At 34.1% G+C, this 1269-nt stretch overlaps 1 protein-coding gene across 1 annotated transcript in view; it reads right to left on the reverse strand.

Annotated features, from left to right (window-relative positions):
* Positions 1-712: 712 nt before the first annotated feature.
* LOC107576941 (major facilitator superfamily domain-containing protein 2B-like) overlaps positions 713-1269 on the reverse strand; it is a gene marked incomplete at its 3' end in the record, with an annotated part of 11288 nt that continues 10731 nt past the window's right edge. The window contains exon 5 of the mRNA XM_016263062.1: positions 713-836. Coding sequence (XP_016118548.1) covers positions 713-836 — 124 coding nt within the window. The remainder of the gene's footprint in view (positions 837-1269) is intronic.

Here is a 1269-nt window from a genome sequence, read left to right on the forward strand (position 1 = left end):
TGAAAATTCAGCTTTGCCATCACAGGAATAAATTACATTTTCAAAAATATTAAAATAGAAAACAGTTCTTTTAAATTGTAAAAATATTTCACAATTTTAAGGTTTTTACTGTATTATTAATTAATAAATGCAGCCTTGATGAGCATATAAGAGACTTCTTACAAAAACATTTAAAAACCTTACTGAGCCCAAACTTTTGAATGGTAGTGTATTAAAACTCATTATCTTATTATTACTTAAAAATCTGAAAGTCCTAATATCTTGTGCAGTGTTGCTTCTCAGGTAAATTTATCTGGTTTTAGGTATTTTTAAACTCTCTCTCTCTTTTTAAATTTTTTTTGCAGTGTACTAAAAGTATGATTACACATTGTAAATATATGATTACAGAATGTCACAATTGACTCTGCAGACAGTTTTATGTTTTATATATATATATACTGTATATATTGGGGGTCACTGGGTTGTGTGACAGTTTTGGAGGAAGGTCCACATATATTTTTCATCAGTCCAATATATATTTTTTCATCACAAAACCAAAATTTCGCCAAGGTAAAACAGAGGCCGAATTAGATTTTAATGGATCTGTGGGGAATTTGTTACTGCATGATGGATGTTGCTGTAAATGTGGTTTCTGGGTCATCTGTTAACCTGTGTTTAACATTAAATTACATTACAACTTTGAAAACATCAAAGCAGAGGATACAGTACTTACTGTGATGAGAGTTTGGTAGAGACAGTAAAAGCCCAGATACCAGATAAACCTCCCATTGGTAAAAGGTGGGACAAACCAAAGGTAGAAGTAAGAGACCACCATGAATGGAGTGCAGCCCACCATCCTAGAGAAGAAAAAGAAATTAAATGTCTAAGACATCTGAGTATAATAATCAGCATGGACAAAATTAATAATGTGAAAAAAACACAGGAAGCCTAATAGAACAAAAAAAACACTGTCTTCAGTAGATGTCCTGTGGTTTACCTGATCTCCCATTTTAGCTTCTGTACTAATCAATATATACCCAAAAAGAGCAGCTTGAGTATCATCTTAAAGCTACAGTGCACACATTTAGAGCAGATGTGTGCATCCGTGTAGCATTGTTGTCTCTGTGTGAAAAACAGCGTGGCATTTGTGAGGATGCTTCAGCAGACTGTAGGAATAATCATCTACACCGCTGGATCGCAGGCCACAGAACCACAGTGACAGTCTGACATGGTCATTGTGTATCTCAACAGGGAGGAATTCTGCGGCATTTCTATTTCTTTCTTTTTTTT

Source organism: Sinocyclocheilus grahami, unplaced genomic scaffold, assembly GCF_001515645.1.
Source record: "Sinocyclocheilus grahami isolate Dianchi unplaced genomic scaffold, SAMN03320097.WGS_v1.1 scaffold4691.1, whole genome shotgun sequence".
NCBI classification, from domain to species: domain Eukaryota; kingdom Metazoa; phylum Chordata; class Actinopteri; order Cypriniformes; family Cyprinidae; genus Sinocyclocheilus; species Sinocyclocheilus grahami.